The sequence below is a fragment of the Aplidium turbinatum genome, chromosome 10 (genome assembly GCF_918807975.1).
Source record: "Aplidium turbinatum chromosome 10, kaAplTurb1.1, whole genome shotgun sequence".
Taxonomy (NCBI): domain Eukaryota; kingdom Metazoa; phylum Chordata; class Ascidiacea; order Aplousobranchia; family Polyclinidae; genus Aplidium; species Aplidium turbinatum.
In genome coordinates this window covers 22,165,726-22,190,007 of record NC_137481.1, presented here as the reverse complement: position 1 = coordinate 22,190,007, position 24,282 = coordinate 22,165,726, and the positions used below count along the sequence as shown (strand labels likewise).

General features: G+C 36.9%; 1 protein-coding gene across 1 annotated transcript; it reads right to left on the bottom strand.

Moving 5' to 3' along the window:
* Window positions 1–11,520: 11,520 nt before the first annotated feature.
* Window positions 11,521–16,774, bottom strand: LOC145778837 (4-galactosyl-N-acetylglucosaminide 3-alpha-L-fucosyltransferase FUT6-like). The gene is made up of 4 exons (XM_082590418.1): window positions 16,395–16,774; window positions 15,860–15,964; window positions 12,933–13,084; window positions 11,521–12,753 (listed from the first exon to the last, which is right to left on the bottom strand). The coding sequence occupies exons 1-4, from the start codon at window positions 16,715–16,717 to the stop codon at window positions 11,942–11,944; spliced, it is 1,392 nt and encodes a 463-aa protein (XP_082446544.1). The 5' UTR covers window positions 16,718–16,774; the 3' UTR covers window positions 11,521–11,941.
* Between the last annotated feature and the right edge of the window lie 7,508 nt (window positions 16,775–24,282).

Below are 24,282 nucleotides of genomic sequence, written 5' to 3'. Positions count from 1 at the left end.
TTCACAACACCATGTCAAATCAGGCAACGATACACTGCAACATGTAAAATTTTGAGGCAAAACTTTTGTAGCATTACAAAACTTTCACAGACTCACATTCACAGCGTTATTTTGGCTGCAAAGTAAAAACTGCTCTTGTGATGTACAGTATGGCTTTTCCTATATACCTGTTTCACTTTTAAGACAAGTGTTTATGCATAGGTACACAAAAAACAACTCAACACAATTTACTGAAATTTTAAACAAAAATTAATCAAGGATTGATGTTTCTCAAAGTTGATGCTACACTCCAAAATAAGCTAAATTTAGTTTGTTGAAATGAATTACTTTGTATCAAAAATGAGTAACATAAAGGGTTATTTCCATGTCTCATTGTTATAAAAATCTAACAGTTGGAAAAATTTATGCAAGATATCTTCATACATGCTCATGAAATAAACAACTAAGAAAAGTATCTTGTCTGTCTAATTTGTAGAAAGAATCTTGCACTAAGACACAACAGGCATAGTTGGAGATAAAATACAACATCTATAAGGTTTTAACTTACTTAACTTACTGTAATGACAATTTATGTTTATGCATTAACATAAAACAATGTAAATAAGTAACCTTGCTAAATAAAGAAGCTTTTATTGCTTTTTCTGTGTTGAGTTTTTTACTTCCAGAACTGTTTGCCCTTGCTGGCATATTAACATATTGAAAAAAAATCTGCTCATTGCTATAATTAGAATATTAGTTGTACGTTCAATCCCTCTTAACTTACACTAAAACTAATCCATCAGGCTGTGAAATGTATTATGGTAAAGGCTTATCGAGAAGTCAGCTCTGATTGCTTCATCAGTAGGCTACTTGGAGTCTTAACAAGTAAGTTATTGCCACTTTGAACTAGAATGGGCCAAGCATTTATGTAAATTAATGGGCAGGTCTACGTTTTTGTAAACCCTAGGATTTCCAAACCAGAGGCTTTATACTAAATGCAGATTACTGTCTTTCCCTAGATTTGTACAGAATATTGCAATTCTGTGTTGAAATTTTTTTTTCAAATATTTATGACAGCACATATTAGTGGCCTATAAGCTACCGTAATATTTGGAGTAAGGAGGCTATTATCTTAATTTCATACGTCAAGCATAAAGTTACAGATTGCAAGTGAGATGAAACTAGCTGTAAATTCATAGATTGAGCCAAGTTATTTTACAGTTAATTTATATTGGTTAGAAGGTCACTACAAGATGAATTGCGAGACTGTATGATTGATTTTATCCAATTACAGCCATAGTGAAAATATAATGCCACTGTGATAATAAACATTTATTTTATAAGGCAGATAAGTCAGGCTAAACATGTATCCATCATTATTTTCTTCTGCGTCTGTTGTATGGGCTTTCATGCACATTTCTTCTGTTTTTCTCACAATTAATCATAGCCTATGTATTCTTTTGGCAAGTAAAAATTCAATTTATTGAATTAAAAGTGAAAAAATAGGCCTATTTGGTGAATTTTTAACACCTTCTATAATGAATTCAAGTTAATAGTTTTTTCATAAATATGTGTTGATTTAAATAAAAATAAAAAAATCAACTTGAAATGAACAATGCCAGATAATACAATGTTGTGGTTTGATAGCCTACCGTAGACGTAGAGTATCCTACAGCTTGCTACCATTGCTTTGAGAATAATTAATTACTTAAAGTTTCTATAACAGTAGATTTTTTGAAATATTTTTAAGTTTATCAGTTTAAAAAGATAGTAGCCTACCTACAGGCGCGGATTTATGGGGGGGGCCGGCCCCCCCCGAAATTTTGTGAGAAATTGTTGAATGGTTTGATATGCTTCTAAACAGCTGATATTAGTCCCACAGCTGACTTACAACCCCCCCTTTGGCACGCGTGTGACGTCACGAGATTGAGAATGATGCTTTCAGTCTCCATGTCTCTAAAACAAAGTGTGCCTAATTTTAAGCGAAACTGCATTAAAAGAGCGAGTTTTGCCAATACCAAACATTCAAACATCTCAGCCAGGAATTAGCAACAAGAAAACATAAATGCTTAGCTTTATTACCGAAAAAATGCCGAAGAAAACATGATCTTATCCTTTTGCTATGCCACCGGACAGCACCATTTGACAGGAATATTTATACCCATATTTTTGTTGAAAATGCTCTCAGAATGCACCAAATTCAAAGTAATTTTTCAAAATTTTCTGGGGGAGGTCCCCCAGACCCCCCGTCGCTGGGTGTCGCCTTTGGCGAACACGCCGTCGGGCTTCGCCCGCCGGCCGTCAAAACCCCCCAAATTCCTGGCTACGCCACTGATTGTTCATAGGCTATCTGTTTTATCTTTTTCTTACTTTTTAATTCATTTTCAAATTTTCTGGCCCCCCCCAAAAAAAAACTCTTAGATCCGCGCCTGCCTACCTACTAAATATCAAAAATCAGCTACTAAACTACTACAAAGCACAAGCGTCTTTATCAACATGACAACTGGAAATTGCCATGGAGGAGTAATGCGAATTCCGGAAAAGGTGTAGTCGGAAAAAAACGGAAAAAGCGGCGGCAACTATTTTAGTTTATTTTGTTTTTATTTCTAGTCATCCACAATGAAAAACAATAGACCACATGCATGACGTAAGTTACTACATAGAGGCCGAGACAGCGCACAATGGGATTGTTAAAACTGGGTGCACATAGCAACATTATAGTACCATTGTCTTATAATGAAATTGCTCTGCTCTGCAGAGATTCCATTTTGCAGTGCGCTCAGCGCTTAGTTCAGGTCAGTCAGGAATTATTTTACTTCAACGAATACCGGTACCGAAGTTTAAACTCTAAACTTGGTAGGAAAGTGATTTATCTGTGTCTTATGCCAGCATAAGGATAAAATAGACCTATATTTGAAACAGAAATAACCTACTTTAATTTAGAAGCAAAATAATTGAAACGCCCGATTAATCCAATCAAAAAATAAAGAACCCAAAATGAAGATACTAAACTCATATTACGTTTTTTCACTCATGGAAGCTTGGTTAGTTCTTGTGACGTCAGCAGGAATTCAATTTAAAACTATACGGCATCAGGGATTGCTAGCTAAAACCATAGATATCTTACATATAGATATGCAACTCAGTGGTGCGTAACGATGTTTGAAGGCTAACAGCGTAGCTATGGCTGTATGCATTGACTTCAAACTTGGCACAGCAAACCAACTTTATTTTTAATATATTTTTTTGGTTTTTGTTTAAATAAAACTTTCTTCGTTTTCAAGTTGACGTATGGATTGTTTGTGATGACGTCACATTCTCGTTCCGCATGGACTGCTTTATGGAGATTCTGGCGATTGAAAACAAATCACAGTCACAGAGGGTAGCCTACCTCTAAATACCCATTGTCAGGCATTGTAGGCATTGTCGGCTTTTTGGGGGGTTGTGGAGCATTTTCAGGGGTTGTCGAACATTTTCAGGGGTTTCAGGTATTGTAGAGTAGGCTAACTACTTTCAGGCATTGTTGGGAATTTCTAGGCATTGTGCAGGATTTTCAGGCATTGTCGATCATTATCAGTGGTTGACAGGCTTGTGAGGCATTGTCGAACATTTTCAGGCATTATCGAACATATTCAGGGGTTGTCGAGGATTTTCAGGGGTTGTCAGGCATTGTAGAGTAGCTACTTTCAGGCATTGTTGGGAATTTCCAGGCATTGTTTAGGATTTCCAGGCATTGTCGATCAATATCAGTGTTTGACAGATTTGGTAGTCATTATGGAACATTTTCAGGCATTGTCGAACATTTTCAGGGATTGTCGAGCATTTTTAGGGGTTGTCAGGCATTGTAGAGTAGCTACTTTCAGGCATTGTTGGGAATTTCTAGGCATTATCTAGGATTTCTAGGCATTGTCGATCAATATCAGTGTTTGACAAGTTTGGTAGTCATTATGGAACATTTTCAGGGATTGTCGAGCATTTTCAGGGGTTATCAGGCATTGTAGAGTAGCTACTTTCAGGCATTGTTAGGAATTTCCAAGCATTGTCTAGGATTTCCAGGCATTGTTGATCATTATTAGTGGTTGACGGGTTTGTCAGGCACTGTCGAACATTTTCAGGGGTTGTTTAGCATCGACAATGCCTGGAAATCCTAGACAATGCCTTGAAATTACCGACAATGCCTGACGACCCCTGAAAATGCTCGACAACCCGTGAAAATGTTCGATAATTCCTGAAAATTTTCGACAATGCCTGAAAATGTTCCATAATGACTACCAAACCTGTCAACCACTGATATTGATCGACAATGCCTGGAAATCCTAGACAATGCCTGGAAATTCCCAACAATGCCTGAAAGTAGCTACTCTACAATGCCTGACAACCCCTGAAAATCCTCGACAACCCCTGAAAATGTTTGGCAATGCCTGAAAATGTTCTATAATGCCTAACAAACCCGTCAACCACTGATAATGATCGACAATGCCTGAAAATCCTAGACAATGCCTGAAAGTAGCTACTCTACAATGCCTGACAACCCCTGAAAATGCTTGAAAATTTCCGACAATGCCTAACAACAAGCCTGTCAACCATTGATAAGTAGGTAAAGACCTTTTTTGGAGCTGTAGTTCCAGGACAAGCTGAAGTTTTATTCAATTAATCTACTGAGTGTTACCAAAATGAAAGTCACTGCTGGCTACCGAAAGCTGTGCTATAGCATTTGGTAGCCTAGTTATGGTGTGTACCAAACATTAAAATTGTCTTGGTTTGGCGGTTGGATCCGTGATGCTAATGAAGCTGTCTCAGCAGGGGGGAGGATGCCCCCTGCCCTCAAAATTTCTCTGGATGGGGGGCAATGGTGCCCTTTTAAGGTCATGTAAGCTACTGTAAATTTTGCAATATAGGCTAACAACTTCTGCTATTCGCTTTTAGCCAAATTATAGGGCCTATAGCCTACAGTAGGCCCACACAAATTATCCCGTGGACACATTTTATACTTTGCAGCAGATTGTGATGCTATGAATGTGAAATTTACCTTTTGTTTCTTGTTCAAGCTATTGCAATTAATCATCTGTTTCACATTTCGACTTTCATGGCTAATAGCGGGAAAACGAACGAGTTGCCCAGCATTATCGCTATATCTCATCCTAAAACTCTCGTCCTAAAATTGTTCCGGCGCCCCTCTATCTCAGGTTTGTAAACTGCCTACAACAAGCTTTAATGAGTCACTGGAAATAAGCTTAAATGATAGTTCCAACGATCACGAAACAGAAGTTGCATAACCTACGTGAAGAAAGATTATTGTCTTGATTTTTCATAGTAGGGTATTCTGTGAAAACTTGAAATATACGCCAAACAAAATATTCCAAAGGAGCTCAAATAAGCCACCACTCGCCAAGCCCAAACCGTACAATAATAGCCTACCATAGATACGCTAGCCAAGCTGGCAACCTTGATTGTTGATTGTGTCCATAAAGTCAGTCGAGCGTGACGATAATTCCACGATTGCTGAGTTGCATATCTATATGTAAGATGTCTATGCTAAAACCTCAATTGCTAAGGTAACAGGGATCAGTAGTCAGTAGATGTAACAGAAAATATATTTCGCACTTGCTAGTGCATCATCAGTTCTGATAAAGGGCAGAACTTTTTATCAGAACTGACAATGCACCAGCAAGTGCGAACTATATTTTCTGTTACATCTACTGACTACTGATCCCTGTTACCTTAGCAATTTAGGTTTTAGCTTTCGAGATATGGAACAGGGATCGTGTCAAACAAGACTAGGTCAGAAAGCAAGGCAGACTCCGACTCAGCTCAGCAGCAGCCTAGAGCAGTTAGCTGCATCAGGGATTGCTTACATTTATAGCACTGAAGATGAAGACAGTATACTGAGTATAGGCAAGGGCTTCCGCAGGTTTTCGGTTAGGGGGGTCAAGGTGGGTTCACTCTCCCCTTTCGGCCAGACGCAATTTTTTTTTGAAAATTTGACCATTAGGCTACACCATCCAGACAATTTATCATTTTTATCAGTGTTTACATTTCTACGGATTTTTATCAAAATTGGCCAGAGCAAAAATTATCAGAGTTATATAATCGTTTTATTTTAAGCAGGACGGCATGTCGTGGTATGACATAACCATAAAAAGAAAATTTCCTCAGTCCGAAGACCCGGAAGAATTGGAATTGGTGGACTTGGTGAAAAATATAGAAATTTTTCCAGCTGTACGTCAAGCGATGATAACATCACTGACCCTCCCCGCCACTACTTGTACGGTAGAAAGATCATTCAGCACAATGAGGCGGGTCAAAACATGGTTCAGTTCAACCATGTCTGACGACAGGCTATCCGGGCTGTGTATGATGAGTGTCCACAGAAGCCGAATAAACTCGGACAAAAGTTCGTTCATCGAAAAAGTCATCGAAAAATCCGGCAAAGACCCACGTCGACTTCACTTTTTATTCAAGAACTGATTAACTAAACTGGTGGCTGATTGTTCTTTTCTGTATCATTCAATGTTACGAACAGCTTCATTGAATTCACGAAATACGAGATGATTTTATCTGAAACTGTGAATTCTCCTTCTTCAGATTTATGTGAGATAAAGCCATTGCCCGCACTAGTAATGTGGTTCTGAGAGTACAGGAACTCAAGTTGTCGAATTTTGCGATTACGCGTAGCTCGTAGGTATCTTCGTAAATTAATAGAGGAAGTGGGATACTCCCGAAGAAGGGCGATGATCACAATCGGAGAGCTTGACCAGCCAGTCATTACTTGTATCACCTTCACACCCCCCCCCCCTTCAGAAAATTGCCTATTTTTTGCATGTTCTCGCTTTTTCATTTTTCATCCAACAATTTTCCAGGGGGGGTCAGCTGACCCCATTTGCCCCTATGTGCGGACGCCCTTGAGTAGGCTATAGGCTATAATTTTCGAAGCGTTTGCTGAACATGAACTAGAATTTACATTTTGGGCTCTTTATTTTTTGATTCGACTGCTTTGATTTGCTTTGGCATTTCAAAATATGTTTTTTTAGTCGTTTCAAAACTCAAGCAATTTCATTTGGTTCTGCGTTCGAAGCGAAAATGAAAAGTTGTTGAATTCAGAACATAACAAGCTGCCCGACTAAGTTTGACCCAACACGTCTGACGCTTATATCAATGAGAATATGAGATCAACTGAGCGTATGCAACTGCCATACCTACTAGGCTACTGGTTTGTGGATTTCAAATAGGCCTAGGCTATATCAGTTTCTCTGAGGTAGAAAACGAACAATTTTCTTTTGCATTTCCCGGCGTGTTTTTTGATTATTTTATTTTGATTTGAAGCAAATTATCCTTTTTTTGGCTTCCCTTAAAGGGGACCTGAAAGGAAAAGTGAAAATTTTTTTGTGATTTTTTGGTGTTTAAGTAGGCTATTATCTTTTTTTTAATTTTTTTTGATAAACCATTTTTGTTTGGTAAATGTAACGAAAAGAATATCGGCCACCGGATGGTGCTACGTGTCTTGTGACGTCATCGGGTGGCAGCCAGGTTAACAGCACGCATTTGCCTTGGAAACGTCGCATAGGTCATTGTATATTGAGTATAAATATAATAGAAGATCAGCACAAACAAGATGTCTGAAACCAGACAAGGATTTCTCTTTGAACCAAAAAGGCGGCCACTTGACAGCGAAGATTCGAAGAACATCATTCTGATTCGTGCTCTGAAGCTTATAGATTTCAAGACAAACACTGCGTCATTCTTTCCCTGTTTTTAGTTTTTCTAAGATTGATGCAATTGAAGACCTGAGTTGTAGAACTACTTACGTCATATCTTGGGGAAACTAAGTTATCACCAAAAATATGTTGTATGGTGGTCAATATGGCAATGCTAATTTTGCGTTTTATATGTTTAGAATGCAGAAACTTTTTACATTAGTAACCTACCATAACAAATTGCATTCGATATTTAAACTTTCACAGATTAAACATTCGATATTTAAACTTTGAAAGTTCAATTTATGCTTTGATTGAGCTAATGACATTATATATCTGTCAATCGAACTATAATTACATGTAGTTTTTACTTATCTGTTTAGGCTCACTAGTCACTATCATGATCCTTTTATCATCCTGGGTGCCCTGTGAGTTGAGGTCTCTGGTTGTTGCCATTCGCTTATTTTATCCGCCCGGTTAGCTCAGTGGTTACGCGCCTGGCTCAAGATCACGCGGCGCAAGTTCGACTCTTGGGGTGTGCGCTTGAGCAACGCATTTCAGGACTGCTCTCCATTCAGCGGCACTTAGTGAATGGAATAATTACCCGGAAACAACACTTCAACTTGCCAATCTCCGTAACCGGTCCTGTGTCAAGAGCCTCCACAAGTATGCGAAACCACCAGGAACAACCAAGCAAGGCTTTGTCAGTCCGAAAATAAAGATTCAAAAACCAACCAACCGCTTCATAAATTTGAATTACCAGGACTCACAACGAGGAGATTGGCAACACGAGTCCATAAAATGGAGAGAAGTTGCGAGACCAACCCAATTTACAGTCCTTTCGAATACCAACACTCCACCCGGAGCAGAACTACCTCTGAAGGAATGGGTGAAGCTCAATCGTCTGCGGACTGGGGCGGGCCGTTTCAACAGCAACATGTTCCAATGAGCCCATGGGGTCTCGCCGAGTCACCATCTTGTGCATGTGGCTCAGATTCTCAGACTGCACACCACGTTATCTACCATTGTCCTATATATATCGACCCCAGGACATATATGTGGACTTCACAAAGCTCGATGAACACACAATCCATTGGCTGCTGCTGCGCCTGGATGTAACAATGTGATCTGCGGCGGTCTCAAACGCAAGAAGAAGGCTATCATGATTTTCATATTCACGTATCTAATAATTAAATCTTAGGCTAAATACAGTGACATACACAAAGACCGTGAGAGTTCATTATTTACCTCGAGGCTTTTACCAAGTAAAGTCTTGAATTTCACCAAGAGATAGCCTCGGCTACTTTAACTTTGTCAGATTATAAAGTAGCATTAGGCTACTTTTGATAAAAAAAGGCAAATTGTATCGAATGCTCCCCTCTCTCAGTAACAAAATCCTGCGTTCGTCACTGAACGTACCCTCAATACACTGAACGTGGTGTATTAGGCTGAGTAAGCCAATTATTTCGTCAACGTAAAACATTTTATGTGACGTCAAGAGTATTTTACCACGTCAATACAAAATATATCCAAATGAGCAGGGCCGGATAAGAGGTAGGCTACTGTAGGCCTAAGGCTGTTTACTAGAGAAGGGCCTAATTTTGCAAACCAAGCTACAAAAAGTAATAAAAATACATAGCCTACATGAAAAATTTAAATTATTTACTGCAAAATAACATAAACATAACAGAAAAATGGGTAATAATGGTGCGTAGCCTAGGCAACAAACACAATTTTTATTGTCAAATTTGAAGCAGATGGAAAAAATTTTGGAAAGAAATGGATAGTAGATATCTATGGTAATACTTTACCTAATGACACTCTAAACCAGGGGTTTTCAACTTTTTTTCCACCGCGAACCCCTCAGAGCAATCAATGTAGTCTCACGACCCCCATAAAAGTATTCAACAAAAGCATAGTTAATGCAAAATTTAACCAAATTTGATTCATGCCGACATCCAGTTATGTTTATTTTTGTTGTTCCAACGTAAACTTCCGAAACGAAAAAATTTTTTTTGCGATGTTATCACGGCTTTTATTACATTTCCTCCGATTGTTATTTCCATTTTCTATCAAACTGAGCTTGATAATAGGAGAAAAAATAATAAGAATAATCTACGTTTTCGTACTTTCACAGGTTGAATTTATTGCAATCTTTTATGGATTTATTTAAATCAATTTTAGTGAGATGGTTGGTGATGCATATTTTTAACTATCAAGTTTGTCAATGCGTCCACTTGTTGCTGAAAGAACTTCTAAACAAAATAGCCGACACTAATTTTGTTCAATGCCATTGAAAACGATACTGAGAAATCTATATTTGCATTGGATTCTACATAATTTTGCTTTTTTACCATAGCGTTGTTACTGGTTAACTTTAGTGTGCATAAAACAACGTCCTACTAGAACTTGGTGAAAAATATCGAATGCTTTCCTACAGCCCTTGCAACGTCTGAAAGCTTAAGCGATATAGCCTAATAACCTCAAGTGGAGGAATGGGCGATTGCGAAAAAAACACAGTTTTTAATCTTTTCTGGCAAAAAAGAATTGAAAACAATGTATTGGAATTTTAAGCGCCTCGCGAACCTCCGAAAAACGGCTCGCGACCCCTAGGTTGAAAAGCCGTGCTCCAAACTCAATTTCGGTAAAAGTGGCGCCTACATGGTTTTGGAAATGGGCTCTTCATATCTATTGACTCAACCCATGGCCACCTAAAGATACGGCCTGATTTGTCACATTTTACAGACATTTTCAGGTTTTTCTAACTTTGGGCGAACGTTTAAATAAATTTTTGTAAAAATTAGATTTTTATGCTTTCTATATTCTTTTCCCCAGATGACACAATAGTTTTTAACATCCTTACATGTTGAAAAACAAAGAAAATTTGTTTCGAAGATTTTAGTCAGACTGTTAATTTTCAATAACAGTCTGATTTTGCGTTTTTCAACTTACTTTTTCTCATTTGCTACTGCTTCCCCAAGGCAACAAAAAAGTTTTATGTCATTAGGAAACCGCAAAAAGTAAAAGCATCTCAGAAAATGTCAGTCAAACACTAGCAGTAGCTGTAATCAAAATCTGCAAAATGTGACAAATCAGGCCGGATCTCCAGGTGGCCATGGTCAACCCAGTCTTCGTTTTTAAGCAAAAATTGTAGGTCTACTATACTGGTACTGGATCTGTATCACTATCAGCCTTACAAAATTGAGGGCCGAATTTTTCCAGGGCCTAAGGCTATAGTCTTATTTGCTTAATGGTTAATCCGGCCCTGCAAATGAGCAACTTAGCTGCTGCAAACAAAAAATTATCTTCACTGCAAGCTCATTATGGTAGGCTAATCTGATGCAATATAACGTACTGGTTATTAGATTATCATTACCAAACTGGCGCTTTTTTAATTCGTTTTCATTTCGTTCGAAATACATTTCGAATACCCTCCTTGAAAAAATCCTGCGTACGCCACTGGTTGCTATGTTGGCATCTATTGTTTTCGCTGTGATGGTCAGAAACAAAACAACTAAACTGAACTACTAAATTCGCATTACCTATCTACTATAGATCCAATTGTCGTGACGTCAATTTCGCTTCAAAGGAGGCAAGTTTGGAGTTGGCAACCCTATTCTGGCTATGCGATAGCTTTGATAATAGCAAGCACTTATTTAAATATCTTTTTTGAGTAATTTTGAAGTATTTTTGCACTCCAGTGGCAATGATGAATTGTGCTTCATCCATGTATCTCTACCCTAAGAAAGTGAACTACAGTCATATCTATTTAGTGTCGAGCTAGAATAGATTAAATCTTTAGGCCTTTCAAGATTAGCATTAATAACAGATTTAAAAGCAACGATAATATAATCATATAGAGTGGTTGTAGTGTTTTATAAGCTAAGCTTGTTTCTAACCTGCAGGCTGCACATAGATAAATGTTTTAAAAGAAGCTTGAAATTTTCTTCCTGATAGTAAAGTAAGTTAATGGGAAAAAGTGACACCACATTTAGATTAAAGAATTACGTAGCTTACGGAAAGATTTCAGTTGCATAGGAATAAAATGTTCAAGTTGGCGTAAGCGATGCAAGATGTCTATCATTAGCTAACTGTTACAACTTTGACCGTGAAAATTTAGTGAAGTTACTAATCATTTTCTAAACGTATAAAAATGAAAATAATTCTTGCTTCAGGACAAAAGAGTTGATATACACTTGGCCACAGGCGTCAATGAAAGGTGATTCAATAAATTAACTTGGTCAGCTAATTCTTTTATGGAAGTTATCTCAAACAGAAGCTTGAGCAGAGGCAGAAACATAATTAACTTGACGCTGTTTGTGCGAATAAAGTAAATTGCATATGAATGAATGCAAGAGGTAATAAAATTGTTTGCTATAAAAAAGTATAAGCGCTATAACGAAAGAAATATGAAAAACTTTGCAACTAAAATTGTCTTTGGCTTTTGCTATTGCCACATATGGTTCTGAGCACAATGTGATATACTGACGAATCCAGTTCCAATAGTCTTTGAAATAAGAATCAATTGCTGGGGGGTTAGTACAATAGATTGAGTCTTTGCTTTTCCACCATTCTTGTAATGATGGGATTGTATATGAACTGTCAGATTCAAGATCATGCAGTATAGAACAAAGCTGACAGAATCCGCTGTGATTGTAATGTTGCATTGCAAATTCTGAAAAGGTATTAGTAATGGGACTTTCCCTCCATTTGAAGTATTGTCGAAACGCCACGTCTTCCCCATCGAGATAGTTCAAGTAGTTTGTAAGCTCAAACGTGGAAGAAAAATCTTCCGCAACTATGTAAGAGCCTCGAGGTAAGAGAGCAACAAGATCACTTCGAATCGGTCCCCATATAATGGGGATAGCTCCCACTAGTAGCCCATTTTTCCATATATCGCTACCAATGTAGTCACGGCAATGCCAATTATGACCAAACGCTAAATAGAATTTATATCTCATTGTTATTTCAAGAAACGGAATAATAGATCTATCGGGAAATTGCTGGTCACTTAAAAGAACATCAATCGGAAGTCCGGAAATCCGAAGCTGGAAGACTATATCCAAGACCATTCTTTTGACTGGAATCAAACACGTTTTTTAAAATTTAGTTTACTGTTACTTCGCTTCTACAATGGTGAGTTAAAACTAAGACGGCAGATGAACCAGAGTAGCATTATTAGTTGTTAAACGTTCAAATTTCAATTAGTTATTTTCTTTAAATGAAATACAAAACAAAATAATCTAATTGTCACTTTACCTTGTCTGTCCCCACCGGTAATAGGTACCCAATAAACAAACTTGTTCTTCATTCGCAATAGACGATGAAGGTCCGATAGAAAGGGATTCGTCTGCATTTCTTGAATAATGTCAAGGACAGAGTAGTTTGGATAATAAATATCTGAGTTCCGTCTGTCAAGATAATTGAATTCAATATTAAGTAGGCTAATGAATCAATCAGTACAATGTATGCACTACATGTTGATACTTGATCTCAGGGTGTTTTCTCCCTTCAACCAGAGAGTAAACGGCTTAGTTTGAATTTACTGCTGTTGGAGATAAAGGACAAAAGACAAAGAATAAATTACAATATTCATAAACCCTAAACAAGTTTCAAAGGGAAGAGCGTTTTATTCATAATAGTTGTTTTGTGAAAACATAGCCTACACTTTTAATATGACGCAAATTCATCCTCAGTACAGCAGGGTATAAGCTGATGTACGATGATAACACTGTCAATTTATTTAAACCACATGTTTAGTCCACCTATTAAAAGCAGCGTGATTGTTTCAGAAAAAATAAAATGTATTGAAAGTGTGCAATCCATCTCCCTAAATCGAGAATGCGTTGTCACATCAGATGATGTGGTGAATTTGAACGGATAGTTTTACTTTTAAAATTTTGATGAGATTTGAATGCAATGAAACATAAAAAATTGACATAAAAATAAAAGAGTCAAAAAAATCAAAATTATAAAATAATGGACATATAAAATCAAGCAACCACACGGCATTTAACATAATACATTAAAGTGAACATAAACCATAAATAAATGAATAAATAAACAAATGAACTTAAACTATTTCTTATGCATTTCGTTTTTCAATTCATTGTGTAGATCAGTTATTTATTTTGAATGTAGATGTAAAATCAGTTATTCTTTGTTACTTGAATAGGCCTAACATGTGTATGGCCGAAAACGTTCGTAATTTATAGTTTATGTTCACTTTAATGTATTATGTTGAATGTCATGTGGTTGCTTGATTTTATCTGTTTGTGGTTGAAGAAAGTCACCTCTTTACCAAAATTGTATTATAAAATAATACTCAACCAAGTTATCATAATCTTTTCGAGATATATCTAATATTGTTTTAAATACAATTGATTCACAGCTCAAATAATATGTTAAACTACAAATGGAAGACAAGTATGCAACAGAGTTGTTTGCTAATACAATCGCTAGTTTCTGACCTTGGAAGGTCAATTCTTGGATGCTCCTTGGAAAAAGATGCTCCTTGGAAGAAGCATCTTTACAATGGGATTGGGTTTGAGCAAGCAGGTTACAATAAAATCACTATAGTGAAGACGTACCAAACCCAAACCGTCCTTTTTACATTCATCCAACGCGTGCAGACGTTAAATCAATGTAAAATATAGTAGTGTTTGAATAGGAGATAAACGGAGCTAATACAACTCGGATAAAAATTATGTTTTTTTACGAAAATGTCAATAGGCTAAATGCTTTCTATTAGGTTTGCTATAGCTTTTGTTGGAGAATTGAGCGCGATAAAAGCATTTTTTGTGTAAACATCAAATGCTGTTTTCTAAAAGCTCTATTTATGTGATAGGAGAAAGCCACTATAGCCTACTGAACCTTTGAAATATATTTCGATTGAGCAAACGATAAATAATTGTTCATTGTTTTTTTAACTGTTTTTCTTCCTAAAACAGCTCAAGATGCCGAATTACATTGGTGACAATGGATTATACGTAGCTAACGTTTTCTTCTCTACAGATTTGAGTATGAGAAAAATCTATACAATAAACTTCAGTATGGCAACCCTGCATTATCAATCTTTCGGAATTCATAAGGTTATAAAAACTTATGTTAAAGTCATAAGCATTTAAAAATGGGCATGCAGCACTTGTAACGATTAAGAAATAGGTGGACATGTTTATTGTTTAGGCGTAAAAGTTTTTTTGTGTGCACGTAGATTTTGTATTTCAAAAGACAAATTTCAGTGTCGAAGTGAATTCGAAATCTGTTTCTAGATGACAGGGTTAAAGGAGTCAAAAATGTATGACTTTGCATAATTATTTTTGTCAGAAAAAAATGTGTGTATTCCGTAAGCAATTTCATGTAACCATTTCACGTGAAAATTTTTTTCCAACACATTCGTTCCAGTACATTTCTACTAGCACAGCTATAAGAATTTAACCGACTGGGAACACGTTTTTCGTCAAACCAAGGACAATCATAAAACTAGTCGAAGTGCGAAATACAATAAAGTTGCAAATAATCACTTATCCAGGTATGGACAAATGGATGTTGATGATGGCAAGCTATTATGCCTAGTGTGATTATAGCCCAACGAGTTTCAGTGGTCATTGGAACAGTAGCATGTAAGTTGGCTACACGTATAAATTGCTTCTAAAGTTAAATTTCGAAAGATGGAAAGCTCAACTATAGCCTACATACTTTATCTTTTGCTCACTGAAGCTAAATGTCTATCAAATAGCTCTTCTGTTTTTTTTATGTGTAGGCTAATAGCGGATGTTAGTAAGATGTGGATTGAAATAAAATTAAATTCTTTAAACCGCTCTCCGATACAACTTTTCTCAGAGATAGTATGCGGAATGCATCTTCACAAAAGACATGATACAAACAGACAAAAATTTAGTCGAAAGAATAATGGGACGATTGGGAGTTTGAAAACGAAAGCGAAGAAGACCAAAGAGAAGATGGAGAGACGGTGTTGCAGAAAACTTTGAATAATAGGAGTGAAGGAAGAAAACACTATACGCACGGAGTGATGTGGAGGATTGCAATCCATAACTGCGACCCCACTTGAAGTGAGAATTAAGCACGAGGAAGATCAAGACGCTTAGAAGATTTATAGAATTGCCATTGTTTTATATACTTCTCTTACTACCGATAATAGAACAATGGTATCTCCAACATTTTACCTGTGAGTCATTGTGAAGTTATAAGCTTTATCTGCGTACAGGATCGGTTTAGACAATGGAAAATGGACATCGCGATGCAGCCAAACATACAACTGTTCCGGAGATCTGGAAAATGATAGATAGCTTTTTTATGCAAAAACGCATTGTTGCGCAATGCAGAGTGGTATACAAAGTTAAGGAAAGGATTTCATTGAAACTTTTAGTGGGCGAAAGGCTTTTCAAACACAATGCATCAAACGCAAGTAAAGCTTTAAAAACCTAGGTAGTTGTGTCCGCAGCAGTGATACAAATCTACAGAAGTAGAGTGTACAGAGCACGTATGACTGAGCGTCAAATGATGGTTTACCAATTTATTCATTACATGTAGGTCCTACAAGTGACTAGCTGATCAATACAATTTTTAATCAATCATTTCATTAAAAAAACTTTTCGAAACTGATGATTCTGAAGCATTTACCACATGCTGAATTACTTTTCGTGTATTTCAATGCTGCGCAAATGCACTTCGGACTAAATACACCAAGACTAGGCTCACCTTCTTGACGGAAAAGTATTATTCAAGAGATATCTGCTAGCTATAACGACTGCGTCTGCATTCTTGCTCGTCGAACGTTGCGTGGTTACAGAACAAGCTCCACATCTCATGTTGTCGATCTTAAATTCTATGGAGTTCACAGAAGGCCAATCGTAAAGTAAAATGTTCTTTTTAGACTTTTTCTTGTTATTGCGTTTTCTGCTTTTCTTCTTCAATTTTTCTATTCTTTGCTTGCTATTGATTTTCACGACACCTGGTGTTGTCATTTTATTCACATCATTTGAAAGCTGATTTTGACGTGAATCTTCGTGAATAGCGTTCATGACAAAGCTATTGTCGGCAACCTTCCAAGAAATCGGTTTGATCTTCTGAACTTGACCTTCCAGCTTCTTGGTCCATACCCACCACGGTTCGAGAACGTTTTTTGTATCTTGTGCCAAAAGTCTACAGTTCCAACACGCCAGTCCCAAAAAAACTATCACAAACAATTTGATGGAAGATGGAATGGAACATTTCTTCCAAGATATGAAGTTGCTATTCTTAGGATTATCCATTGACAAAAAGCACTTTCGGAAAAGCGCTCTTATTGCAACTTTGATCGACTTAAGCAGGTGCAGTAGCAACTTTCCTAGCATCTACAACACATCAAAATCAGTGTTGTAGGCTACAGTACCATAGAGGCGCAATTTTGTGGCAAAAAACCTTGTTATTTTAAATTGAACATTCAATTCCACCAAAAGTGGAATACCAAACAACATAACAAACGATCAGTGAGTAGGGATGTCTGCAGCAGTGGCTCGCAGTCGAGAGCCTGCGTGTTCGACTCCAGCCACCCGCACTTGCTGTTGTTTCTCTGGGGAAGAAACTTCACTATAATTGCCTCTACCCAGTGATCGATTTCGAGTAATGGGTAGTACCAAATTTAAGTCATAAGTAGAGTAGACAACCGGAAACAGACATTGCAGTCGGCTGCAGCGTGGGTCAGGTGTACGTCGGAAGGCGTACACCAATGCATAGCGCTCAAGCCCGCTTTCCCGCAATGTAGGATAAAGATATGAAAAACAAACAAACAATTTGTTGTGCTGTTTAGTATTTTGTAAACGAGTTGGCTATGTAAAATCCTTTTTTTCAAAACTTTGCCAAGTGCGGCCATTTTTCTAATTTAGTTAGTATGATCATTTGTTCAAATTGGGGTATAACATTAACAGCTTAAATAACATAATTTACGCACCAGAAGAACGTAAGTTATATCGTGTTATCTAAATTCCCGTTGAGCAGCCTCATTCGACTTTTAACAGTTCAAACTTTTGTATAGAAATATCTTTGAACACACTCAAAAAAGTATTTCAGTACAATACAGCATTATTTGTTCACATAGATCACAAGACAAGATAAGAAACACAAATCATGTAGGTTAGAATGGTCAAGGAATGGTCCTCCCTGAAGAAAATCCTGCGTAGGCCATTGGCTGGAAAGTTAATTTGTTAGTTTTTTACGTGATTAAGTATTTAACTGCCAAGTAGTCAACTTGTTTATTTTATATGGGTTGTTTCACTGACTTTTACCAAGCTGAAATAATGCTACAAAACGACAAAAGCAATAATACTTACAGCAGTAATGCTAATTTAGTAACGTAGATTTTAGCGCTGACAAACTGCAACTATACATGCGATTTTCTTAAACTCTATCAACAAAGTACAGCTCAAAGCATTCCATGGGCTGCACCGTCGGTGTTGTAAACAAGTAGTGCTTTTATTAAAAAAGACGACATAACACGTGGCCTCTAAAGCTTTGCACGACTGGGATCAACTGTCATCAATAGCCTAGAACCTTTTAATTTAACATAATATACATATCTCCTAATTTCGTTAAGGTTTTCTGAGCTTGTCTATTAACATGATAAGCTACAGTCAAACCGGCTTGACTATGCGACCTATCCTTGTACCTTTGGAAGTCTGTACCTACATGGTCTACAGCAGTTTCATTATACGCAACAAAACATTCTGACGCGCTTTCCCCGTGACTAAACTTTGTCTTTTGTTAGCCAGCGTCGTCACATGAACCTTCTGTTCTGAATGAATTTGAACAAACGGGAAGAAATCGTGCTTTGTTCCATCATAATATGTCTAACGTCTTGAGCAAGGCTTCAGCGCGGTTTCACTTTCTTGTGATGTGGATATACGTTTCTGTTTATTTATTACTGCGTCATTTAATATTTTGTTTTATTCGCTGGTAATAGCATTGCATTGTCACCAGAAAAAGGCCCCCATAAGCACTTCCCTTGGTTGCAAATGTTTAGAATGTTTAGAAAATAATGTTTCAATTTAATATAATGTTCCAAATTTATAAACTAGAATGCTATAGAGCAGTGGTTCTCAACTGGGGGTCCGCGGACCCCTTGGGGTCCGCGAAGCGATTTCAGGGGGTCCGTGAAAGCTTGCGAGTTTGCAGCATGATTGATAAATTACGAAATGTAAAAATTGGTTGGTTGTGCTTTATTTGTGTATTAGGCTACCGTGATTTTCAAACTGTACTTCCCAACGAAACGGTGCGATGTCCTTTGAAAGTTCAAAAGTTTGGTTTCTAACTAAAAAAAATATCATATAAATGAATTAATTTTTTAATAAGGCTAGGTTCAACTTAATTTTTTTGAGACAGTAGTCTATTGGTCAATGCTTAACTTAGAAATACAAACGTTGGTCAGCAGTCTATCACCACTCACAGTTTTGCGATGACAAAGATTATAACGAATTAATATTGATTAGAAACGAAAAAAGGAAGAAATTGTTTGTAACGGTCGCAAAATTCTATTGGTTTTTGATAAAATTTATAGAAAAACATCAAATCAACATAATTATAGATTATATAGCCTACTGATTTTTGATGTGCCAACATAAAGCTCATAACATAATTTCTCTAATGTCATCAATAGTCATAAGTGTGTCGTGAGTTCACCAAATTCTTTTAAGTCGTTTCGAAACTCATAAAACATTTGATTCCATTATAATTGTAGGAAAATCGATATACCAAAATTTCAGATAAAATTTTTTTGGGGGTCCGCGACCGCTTCAAGGTACCAAAAGGGGTCCGCCAAAACAAAAAGGTTGAGAACCACTGCTATAGAGTATAGAGCTTCGGTAGAGAGTTTGTCTTGTTGAACCATAGGCATACGAGCAAAACAATAAACTTGATCGCGTTGCTCGGCTTCGCATGCTTTTAGAATGCTATAATAGTCCATTGGCCTTTCTTTTAAAGTTTAATGAAAATTTGTAGAAAGTTTTAAGTTTTTATTCCTGTGATTTACAATTCGTAAAGCAAGTAAGAGATCATCAAGTCAAGGGAGTGAAACGTTTTGATAGCATTATGATTTTACGCTTCTGCTGTAAAGCAACAGCAACAACAACCGGTACAAAAGCCCACTGTAAGTGCTCGCCTCTGTCTCGGTCAACGTGCGTTTGATTCCCATCGGGTTATACTAAAGACCTTTTAAAAATGACACTAAACTTTACGTCTGCTCGGCACTCAGCAGGGAAGTGGGCTTAGGTACTTCCACGACGTCGTTCGCCAGCGCTGAGTAGCCTACTCTGCTCTCGGTGTCCAGGGATAAGCCGCTACCCCACGAGGGCTAAGCGAATTGCGTTCGGACGAAAAGGAGGACTCTTTCAAAAAACTGGCAGTTGATCGCACTTCCAGAAATTGTTTGTAAGAGCAATTAAAATTAATCCTGAAAAGGAACCCAAATGGCTCAGAAAACTAAAAATCGATGACGACGCCAGAACAGTATCGTAAGTTGACTTCAAAGTTATTAAAGAAATAATTTTCTCTCACTCAAATTAACTTAATCATACTTTTTGCAAATAAGTAGTTACACTGTTAACTCTATTTTCGACACGTTGAACTTCGACCTGAAAATCAAATGAAGATTAATTTATTGTTTGTTTGTAAGAAAAGTTTTGCTGTAGCCTACTGAAATCAATATCATTTTACAGTAAAACAAACAAAAATATATTGAAAAGAAGCCCAACTTAACTATTTATCTCTGCAATCTTTTCAAGCTTTTTCTAATCTGAATGGACATGGCAATAAACATGACAGTCTTGATAGTCCTCAAACATGATAACATGATAGTCCTCAGTTTGTTGTAATCGCAAAAAGAGAAATGGTCTCCATTATAAAACTATCAGACATGCAAATTTTCTAGCTATAACTGACAGAGGTGTAGCGGGTCCATTTTTTGGGTGTTGGCTTTTTTCAGCTGATTTTAGGGAGCCTATACAGTATATAGTCTACTTGTATCTAAAAAAGCCTACTTATATTTAAAAAATAGGCTACATTTCTTCACGGGTAGGATTCAAAAGCCCGCTGGGTGCTGATGAACTTATGAGTTTTTTTGTATATTCAACTAAAGCAGTTATTAATAAAATCATTTGAGCATGATCATACTGAGAATACTGTGATAGTGAAACCGATTTATGATTAAAAAATGAGGCTAGTAAACTGTTTGTTGCGTTGAGTAAAAAAAGCTAAAAGTGAGTCCCATACTTGATCCAAGCATCGGGAAATGAGAAGATAAGATTCTCATTGTACTAAACCTTCGGCACTAAGGAGAGTAGGGTGGTCAGTTTCTTTCTCTCGGCCGCCTTTCCTTCAGCAACTACGCCCACCCAATTTATTACACCCTGGGTAGAGGTGAGCGGTATTTTCAACTACCATGGTCAAATTGTTGGTGAAGTTTCAGCATAGGAGACTACTGTTTCTGCAGAACGAGAAAACCTTGTCACATTGTGTTGTGCAATAAGTGCAATTGGAAATTCAATTCCCACCTATGTTTATCTTTCCAAGAGTAAACTATCATGACCACTTTATCATTGGATCTACTACTAGGTCCATTGGCACAGCTCATCCCAGTGGATGGATGACAGAAGAAAATTTTATAATTTTCATGAAACATTTTGTGTCTCATGTTTGTTCAACTTCACGTTAGACTTCAATAAAGTCTTGCTGATCTTAGATAATAATCATCTAAGTCACATCATTTTAGATGTTATCAATTATGCAAAGAGAAACGGCGTGGTTCTTCTTTTATTTCCACCACACTGTTCTCACAAACTGCAACCTCTAGGTAGGACTGTATGGTCCATTTAACGGTTATTACAATGATGCTGCTGAATCTTGGATCAAAGAAAATCCTGGCAAGACAATGAGCATTTATGACATCCCCGGCGTTGTTGGAAATGCATTTTCCAAGCCACGACTCCAACAAACATTCAATCTGGCTTTCGAGTGTCAAGAATTTATTCCTTTGATCACAATGTGTATAGTAATGCTGAGTTTATGCTTATGTCTACTGATGTCACTGATCGTCCCATGGAAGATAATGTAACAGAGCAAGAAGAGGCAAGCCCTTCAACATAGCAACGTCCTGCTTAAAGCATTGTGGAAGCAGTGTCACACCTGAAAGCATTTAGCCATTTAAAAAGCTTTTGCAAGGAAACAAACAGGTGAAAGAAAGCGTGATAAAACAATGATCCTTATAGACGCTCCAGAAAAGCAGAAGATTGAAGAACTTGCTGCTAAAAAACCAAGAAAAGGTGGTCCAATTGTCACAAAAGCTTGAAAGCAATTGTCCATGACACATGTTTCTGAACATGTTCCAGAAAATTTTCTGTCAGATATAGAAGAATGTCCTCGTGAACATACCACGAGTGTCAAAACAGTATCTGACATTCAAGAAAGAGAATTTGTTCTTGTCAAATTCAACACCTCAAAGCGTTTGCAGCACTTTGTTGAAAAAATTATTGACGTTTTTGATAATGGTGATGTGACTATTCGATTCCAACGACCCTGTGGGCAATCCAAAATGCTTGATGAATGTCCTACATTTGTTTATTCCAAAAATAGTGACAATTCTATTTCACACATCACCGTAGTGAAAGTTATCAAAACCAACCTGAAAGGCACTAAACGTTACCGAGAAAAAATTGTGTTTTCTGTGGATTTAGCTAGAAATAATCTTCAGTAAATTTTTTCAATTCAGTGTTGTACTTGTGATATCATTTTTTTAGACCATCACCATAAACAAGCAATATTATTTTTTTATTTCAAACAGTTTGGTTAAACGATTGTTTTGTTTGCTAAAGCTATGGTAATCCATTATGTTATATAGGCTACAATTTTACCTTAAGTGAAAACACAATAAACCTTTCCACATTTTTTATTCAAAATACAATAATATATTGCGTTTCGTGAAATATTTGTAAAGAAAAAGTAACGTTCCAACAAACCCCGTGTTGTGTTCCAACAAACCCCAGCACCGGAGTTTGTTGGAACGTTTGACTGCTGTTGGTAAAATTAAATTTACGAGAAATGTTTTAATGTGTGGTGAAGTTTTTTTTATTACTGTGTTAGAGAACAGGTCAGTCAAGGTTATTGAGAAGTTTTTACTTTGAATTGCAAAGCGTTATTTTGTTACGTGGACTTTTCTAGAAAATGTTCCAATAAACTCCAGCCCCCCTTACGTTATTTAAACGTACACATTGTTAAGAAGCAGTTTTGCAACCTGCATACCACTTTTGGTCTCAACATGGTTTTGTTAGCTGGAAAAAATACACTGTGCAGCATCTGTTTGTGCTCTCAAAGCATTCCCAAGGTGGAAACTTAGCATGGCATTATGATATACCTCACCGTGATTGGTTTATTTTTGTTTTCGTCTTTGAGTTTATTGTGACCGACAAAATTAAGAAACTGCAATGATAATGTTTTATACAATGTTCCTCATAATTTTTGGTCAAAAAACTGTGACTGTGTCCTCATCATTCCAGGAAAGAGTGAGCAGTGCTGTGGAATCAATGAGAAACCGTGCCTGCTCAAAATTGGTTGTCTACCTAGCCATGCTTTAACACTCAACCATCGATATGCACAGTTGCACACATAAGCAAAAATTGCTGTTATTATGTTTTCAAGTTAGATACTTTTGTGACCAAATGTTGAATTGTTGGCAGTTCGGTAATGCGATTGCAAATCTTAGAATTTTTTTACTTATCGGAATGCTTGGAATAAGCTGGTAGTAGTGGAGTCGTTTGGTATGCACATCTCATATGCAGTACGTGTCTTTGACGGTTCAACCATTGTTTAAAAATGCCACAGCATGCGTACACTGCTCGATGCGTATCCGCCTCGGATTTTGGTGGCTGGAAATAAGCTGGTTTGAGGCATCCTTTGATCAAACGGCATCTCTAGTTTGGCAATTGAAATTAACCCATACAATCTTTGACAATAAAATTAATACACATTTCTAAGCTGCTTCAAATTTACTAACAATCTTGACAACAGGGGTTAGCAAAATATAAACAAAATTTTGATGTTTTGTGTTTTTTTGTAAATCAGTAGAGTTGCCATATACCGGTTACGTCATCTCATCAAGTCACAATGTCGCACTTTGCTCTTCAATTTATATTACTCTGCGAGTATGTAGGCTAATAAACGTAGCGTTTTGTAACACAAATTTGACAGCGTTAATGTGCACTCATCTGTTTGCATTTGCATCATTCTTATTATTGTTTATTTTTGCATTATTTTATTAATATTACACCATGTAGATTATTGAACATCAGCCTATCTTGTTTCAACGTAATTTGCTGATGCTTGATATTTGTCGCAAAAACAGGGATGCAGCAGGCTGCTGAGTGATATAGTCTTTTGCTGCTTCCTGTCTGTTGTGGTATCTCGATTGCTATGGTGTTTTTTTATTCGTATTGTGTATTGTTGTACTGTACTAATCTCGCAACAGACGAAAAAAAGGTTTATCTCTATCCTTCTATAGATATGTAACGTATACACATATTTGAAGTAAATAAATAAAATGTGGCTTTAAGTCTGAATCTTCCGA

What these genes read in the sequence shown, in the direction of transcription:
- LOC145778837 (XM_082590418.1), bottom strand. Translation starts at nt 16,717, where the DNA reads ATGAACGCTATTCACGAAGATTCACGTCAAAATCAGCTTTCAAATGAT. An exon ending in AATACTTTTCCGTCAAGAAG is followed by an intron (nt 15,965 to 16,394) that starts GTGAGCCTAGTC and finishes ATCATTTTCCAG; the next exon opens with ATCTCCGGAACAGTTGTATG. An exon ending in TACCGGTGGGGACAGACAAG is followed by an intron (nt 12,754 to 12,932) that starts GTAAAGTGACAA and finishes GTTTGATTCCAG; the next exon opens with TCAAAAGAATGGTCTTGGAT.